This window comes from Pseudoliparis swirei, chromosome 1 (genome assembly GCF_029220125.1).
Source record: "Pseudoliparis swirei isolate HS2019 ecotype Mariana Trench chromosome 1, NWPU_hadal_v1, whole genome shotgun sequence".
Lineage (NCBI taxonomy): Eukaryota > Metazoa > Chordata > Actinopteri > Perciformes > Liparidae > Pseudoliparis > Pseudoliparis swirei.
Window position 1 is genome coordinate 4,231,551 of NC_079388.1, and position 6,497 is coordinate 4,238,047.

Sequence of the window (6,497 nt, forward strand, 5' to 3'; positions counted from 1 at the left end):
ACGCATACATACAGAGAACCACAAACACACAACTGGGAGAACAATAACTGTGACTTTGCAGCACAGGAATGTATTTTTATATATTTATAGATATATAGTCAGTTTCTTGGAAACTCCGTGACCTCGCAACCATTCATGGAGCATGAATGTTTAACATCATTCATGCAATAAAACGTGAACCAATACTCTGGCATCTATGTTTAGAGATCTTTGAAATATACAAATCTCAAACAACAATAAATGTATTAGTAAGAGTATTATTTCAAACTTTAAATAGAAAATACCCAAGGTCACCCGGACTATAGTTAGTAGATGAAACAGATGAAATTGTTATACAGTTTCTTTTTAGACTTGGACTGGACAAGGAACTAGGGAACAAGGGAGCAAGGGTCCCGCTACACGAGGCTGAGAGTCGCCCATCATTTCCTTGAGTCGATATGCGCCCTTAGAAACACCACAATAGGATCGCAGCGATGGCGCAGAAGTACCTGCCGCAGAGGACTTTCCATCCGCCGAGGAGGAACCAGCCGAGGCCTCTCCGCCTCTGGTGGACTCGGCCCCGCGGCAGCGTCTGGTAGTCGCTCTCGTCGTTCTCGAAGCCGTCCTCCGACATCATCAGAGGTATCTCGTCCAGGTTGGAGGACTCATCTTCTACGGAGTACCTGTGAGGACAGAGCGCGTCAGACACAGAGACACAACGCGGAAAAATGCACATTGAATTTAACTTTTTGTCCAATAGGACCAGAGCTTTACCTGCACTCTCATTACAATAAACTCCAAACCAGGCAGTCTGTAGACAGACAATAAAAACCTACATGGTGATGCAATGGACAAACTGAACACACACACACACACCCACACACACACTTTAGTAAAAAGATTACAAGAACAAAAACAAAAAAAAGAGTAAATTCTCCAGTCAAAGGCGGAGAATTTAAGGTTAAAAAAAGAAGAATTATGGAGAGAAAACTTGAATTGAATCTACAAGTAAATCCTGAGATAAACACTTTACAACACGCTGCAACGAGGACCTGCAAAGCACACACACACACTGACCCTATTCATCAAACCACAGCCAACTTATATTGAAAAGCAAAGACGAACCAAAAGAGTTAAAGTAATCTCGTATGTGTAACACGTGGATCTTTCAATGAGTGAATCTATTGGAACACTGAGGAATGAGACGTGAGGCCGTTCAGCGGCGGCAGCGAGCATCGAGGAGCAAAGTGGATGTCAGGAGAAGAAGAACGGCGCTCTTGGTTACGCTTAAGCCCCGCCCACTTCCCCTCCCGCTGTCGGGTAGCTGAGCGTTTAAAACCCCAGCAGCCATATCCACGCCCGGAAATATTAACCATGCTAAACACTTCCCACTCAAGAGGCACAAAAGGCGAGCGGGTCTCCATACAGACACAGGGTTCTTACACATTTTGACCAGTGGATTTCCAGGACTTTTCCAGGACTTTAAACCAAATGTCCATGACCAAACTGAAATCTCGGTATAAACATGAAAAATGTAGAACATGTTGCGTATTGACAGCGTACGCCGGCTTATATTTTGAGCGTCTTTCTTTAAAAAACATATTAATTATTTCAAACTCGGCGTAAATGAACACGTGATTATAACAAATTTCCATGACTTTTTCCAAAATGTTATGATTTAAGTTTTTTCCAGGTCTTTTCCAGGCCTGGAAATGACCATTTTAAAATGTCATGACTTTTCCATGAGCGTACGAACCCTGAAACAGAGTTGTTATTGTTGTTTTCTCTGAGCCTGAAGCTGCAGTGAAGTGTGTTTCCGTCATGTCGTTGGTTTGTGGGACAGTTTGTTTGGGTTTTCAAACAAGGAGAATACAGCCGCCGTTTGAGAAATATGAATTGTATATTAAACCCACGTCTGATCGTTCATGGGAGGAAAAGGAAGCCGTCTGGTTTAAAGTTGGTCACACCGATGCGGCGCTGTGAAAACATCCATGTTCATACCTGATATATTAAAAAGAAAATCTAAAACTTTGAAAACTCTGGAATATAAGCGTGCTGAAAGATCACTCGGGCGTACATGAAATAGTGTCCCTACAGAAATCTGCATCAGCGGGAATGTGAGCTAAAGATCGACCCGATGCGTCCCTTCAGAGCTGCTCGTCTCCCGGTATTAAGGTTGACTTCACCTTATAGAGCAGCCGCGTTCTAGCGGACAGGAAGAGGACGTCTCTATAACCGGATCATTATTCACTGTGTACCCTTCCACCATGACATCACTGTACCTCACCGAGAGAGACGGACTTTTTTCGCGCGACCGAATCCCATGAAAAGTCAGCGTACAGACGCGTGTGGCTGCGATAGACGCGATATTTTTCCGGACGGCGCGTTTGGGGCGACGCGATGTGGGCGGCGCAATTTTCGCCCCCAGTTGAAATATTTCAACTTTGAGGCGGTCATCTCGTAACTCGGGCCAATCAGCTCTTGAGTTGCTCCGAGCGTCATCGCGGTCCCGCCGCTGTCGAATCAGAACAAGAAGGACAATAACGTGATGAACACAATAACATATAGTATATATATAATGTTATGAACACAATAACATATAGTATATATATAATGTTATGAACACAAGAACATATATTATATATATAATGTTATGAACACAATAACATATAGTATATATATAATGTTATGAACACAGTAACATATATTATATATATGTTATGAACACAATAACATATAGTATATATATAATGGTATGAACACAAGAACAAATATTATATATTATAATGTTATGAACACAAGAACAAATATTATATATTATAACGTTATGAACACAATAACATATATTATATATAATAATGTTATGAACACAATAACATATATTATAATGTTATGAACACAATAACATATATTATATGTTATAATGTTATGAACACAATAACATATATTATATATAATAATGTTATGAACACAATAACATATATTAGATATTATAATGTTATGAACACAATAACATATATTATATGTTATAATGTTATGAACACAATAACATATATTAGATATTATAATGTTATGAACACAATAACATATATTATATATTATAATGTTATGAACACAATAACATATATTATATATTATAATGTTATGAACACAATAACATATATTATATATTATAATGTTATAAACACAGTAACATATATTAGATATTATAATGTTATGAACACAATAACATATATATTATATTATATATACAATAACAGCGTTTAGATGTTCCGCTCTCGTCGCGCTGGAAGCGGAAGTCTTTCAGTAACTTCATCGGTGAAAGTGACCGAGCTGTGTGAGCCTACGGGTGATGTCATGTATAAATATATATATATATATATATATATATATATATGATATTAATGTCATGAACCCAAACACGAGGGTGTTAGTGTGTTGGACGTCCACAACAAGTATAAAGCAGAACTAGTGGTGAGTTATTCTGGTGGATGAAGGAGATGATAACCGTCTTTACGGAGACGAGACACAGAGATAAGCCCCGCCCCTCGCGGAGCGTCTCGACGCTAATGGCGAGAACACGTTGAACGGTCGAGCGAGGAAACTCACGCGTTTTGGGCGACGCGAAAAATCGCTTTAGGTGTGAACGCACCTTTACTTCTGCTGGTCTAATAAAGGTGTGCGACGTCGAGAGAGGGTTAACGTCGTCACCACATAAAATCTGAAAGATAGGGAGTCTGTCTTTCATCAAACTAAAATACGGAGCAGGCCTCACGACAAACGAGAGGATAACTAGACTGTTTGCAAAGAAATGTACGTGAACGTGTGAAGAAAAAAAAAAAGGGTTTACACAACAAGTGGAAGATTAGTTTTTAAGCCAGAAACTGTCGAAGGGATGACGAAACAAAATGTAAGCTAAAAGCGGACTGGATTTTATTCAAAACCGACAAATCAACCGCTGTGTTCGAGGCAACCAGCAACTTTTTATCACCGTTTTGTTGACGCACTCTTACTATAGGGCTCCCACGCCGGGTTACACAACACAACTCTAAATCCAGTGGAGACGTGGGCTGGTTTGTAATATAAATAAATAAACAGAAAGGTTAGCTGGCTCTCTCGTGGGCAACAATTCTCTCCTGCGTTACAAAAGCTTCATCCGCGTGGCTTTACCAGCATCAGCACCACTCACTGCAGCTGACCCAGCAGTCTGCAGGAAGGACCTCCACCGTGGTGGGGTCAGACTACCTCCTGGGCCCAATTAACTGTCACAGGAATCTCATTAGAGACCAAGAGATACATTACATTACATGACATTTAGCAGACGCTTTTATCCAAAGCGACTTACAATAAGTGCATCAACCTAGAGTACAAACTAAGAACTACAAGAATACAGGAAGTAACATTTCCTCAACATAGTCGAACTACAAAAGTACCATAATAAGAGCTATTTAAGTGCCACTGAAGTGAAAATCTGTCTTTTAATCCAGATATAGTCGGAAAAGGTGTGTTTTCAGTCTCCGGCGGAAGATGTAGACTTTCTGCTGTCCTGATGTCAGTGGGGAGCTCGTTCCACCACTGAGGAGCCAGGACATGTAAACAGTCTGGATACAGAAACGCAGCTGCTATGCGGGTCTGCAGGTTGAGAAGGTGGCATGGTAAATGGACCTGCTCATAGTCAGAGCCGAGTCCCGCGCAGTAGACACACTTGCCTGTACACTTAGCTACACTTTGTAGTCAACTGGGAACACAGCTGCTCGCTACTTGGTCTAAAAGTACCTGGTCATGCAACTAATCCACTTACTTTCCAATCCTGACCCTGAGGGCTTTATTAGCTCATCCTCGTCCGGTCTGAAAGAACGACCAAGCCGGTGAATGACGACTACAGTACGCAACAAACACTTCGTGTAGCATGTGACGAACTTGCTGAACCCCGACGAGCTGTCATGTGACTGCGAGTTTAATGACAGGAGGAGAGGGGGGGGAGCTCAACGGATATCAGCCACGATAACGCGCACTGAGCGGTTGACGGAGTGTGTGGCGTTCACGAGAAGAAGCAGAGTAACGTTGAGCTCTACGGGCGGTGGTGTGCGCGAGCCGGCCGGCTGTCAAGCAGGAAGTAGAGGTTAGCAACGGCCCTAGCAACACAAGCTAACAGCCGCGACCCCTACACAAACACGCGAGCGACCCCCTCTCCCGCGGGAGCGAGCGAGCGGGCGGGCGGCGAAATGTGAACATTTGGGTGAAACGGCTAATTAGTACACAAGCGAAGAGAACCGCCCGACTGCGCCCCTCCATACCTTGAAAACCTGGCTGAGTTGTAATACAGTATTCGCTTCGCGTTCGTCCGTACTGGATTTAACGGGATGCTGTCAGCCATCTTGGCTGGGCAGTACACATCCTGACGTCGCGTAAAAAAAAAAAAATATCGTTTCGGACTTATGATGCGTTCACTTACTGTGCCGAAATGTCGTAACTATGAATGTCGCTCTGAAAAGTACTGTTACGCGAAGATTAAATAGCTTGAAGGGCGTATTTAAATGTTCTCTCTGTTGCTATATCACCAAAGCACAATTTAGTGGGTGCAACGAATTTGAAACAAACCAAATAATCTGCAAATGTTTGCTTAATTTAATGTCACGCTGGGAGTTTCCGCTTTTCGAGAGTCGACGAATGCAGCATATATTACCCGTTGACAACTAATTTAGAGAAGATAACCTATTTGCTGAATGCTGATTAACACCCCGAAATGCGGTTGAAAGCTCCACGAAAGGTAATAAAATAATCTATCCTTTATTAATCCCACAGTGGGGAAATTATTCTCTGCATGTAACCCATCCTTCGTAATTAATTAAGGAACAGTGGCCTGCAGTGAAGCGCCCCGTAGACCTATGAGTGAAAGTTGATAAGTTAGAAAAACAAGTTAGGCCATCCCTAGACCCACCCTTAGTATTACCAAGAAGTCTAAAGCTGTTTATTTTTCATTTAGTAACAGATAATATTAAAAATAAATTCGGCTTTATTTAGTTTTTCATCGGTGCAGAAACTGCAATTTCCTTTCTAACTTGAATAACGTCCACTTTCTGATGAGTATTCCTTCACTCTAAGTGGAGATGAACAGCAGGATGTGCATGTGTTTATATCATCAAAGAAATATAAAAACAATTAAAATAAAACAATGGATTCCTGCTTTTGCGAACTGAAAACCGATGGCACCCAAACTTATTATTATAATTAAAAGTAGTAGGCTAGTACTATTGCTGCTGGCCTACAACAACATACAATACAACAAAGACACACAAAAAAACATATTAACAAATGCACTTTGTCTCCGACTGCATGTTTGCACATGTCTGACCGCTCCTGTTTAACTTTTTGCAGAAAACATAATAAAGTAAAGTTGGCAAAATCAGACCTTACCTATACTTTCGATTCGACAGATCTTCGAATGCAATAACAATCGACTGAAACAACATTGAGACACGTGTTTAAACCGAGTGAGGAAGTGAATTGAACATACA

At 41.3% G+C, this 6,497-nt stretch overlaps 1 protein-coding gene across 4 annotated transcripts in view; it reads right to left on the reverse strand.

Moving 5' to 3' along the window:
- Positions 1-5,371, reverse strand: part of atp9b (ATPase phospholipid transporting 9B) — a 44,657-nt gene extending 39,286 nt beyond the window's left edge. For 3 of the 4 annotated variants that reach the window (XR_008833026.1, XM_056424908.1, XM_056424782.1), the window contains exons 1-2: positions 5,277-5,371; positions 489-662 (exon numbers count right to left, since the gene is read on the reverse strand). Coding sequence is in view for 3 of the 4 variants with exons in the window: in XM_056424908.1 (XP_056280883.1) it covers positions 489-662; positions 5,277-5,356 (254 nt within the window). In the remaining variant the exon portion in view is untranslated. Of the gene's footprint in view, positions 1-488; positions 663-4,780; positions 4,922-5,276 lie in introns of those variants that run through there. The other variant, XM_056424985.1, reaches the window with a different exon arrangement.
- Positions 5,372-6,497: the final 1,126 nt, after the last annotated feature.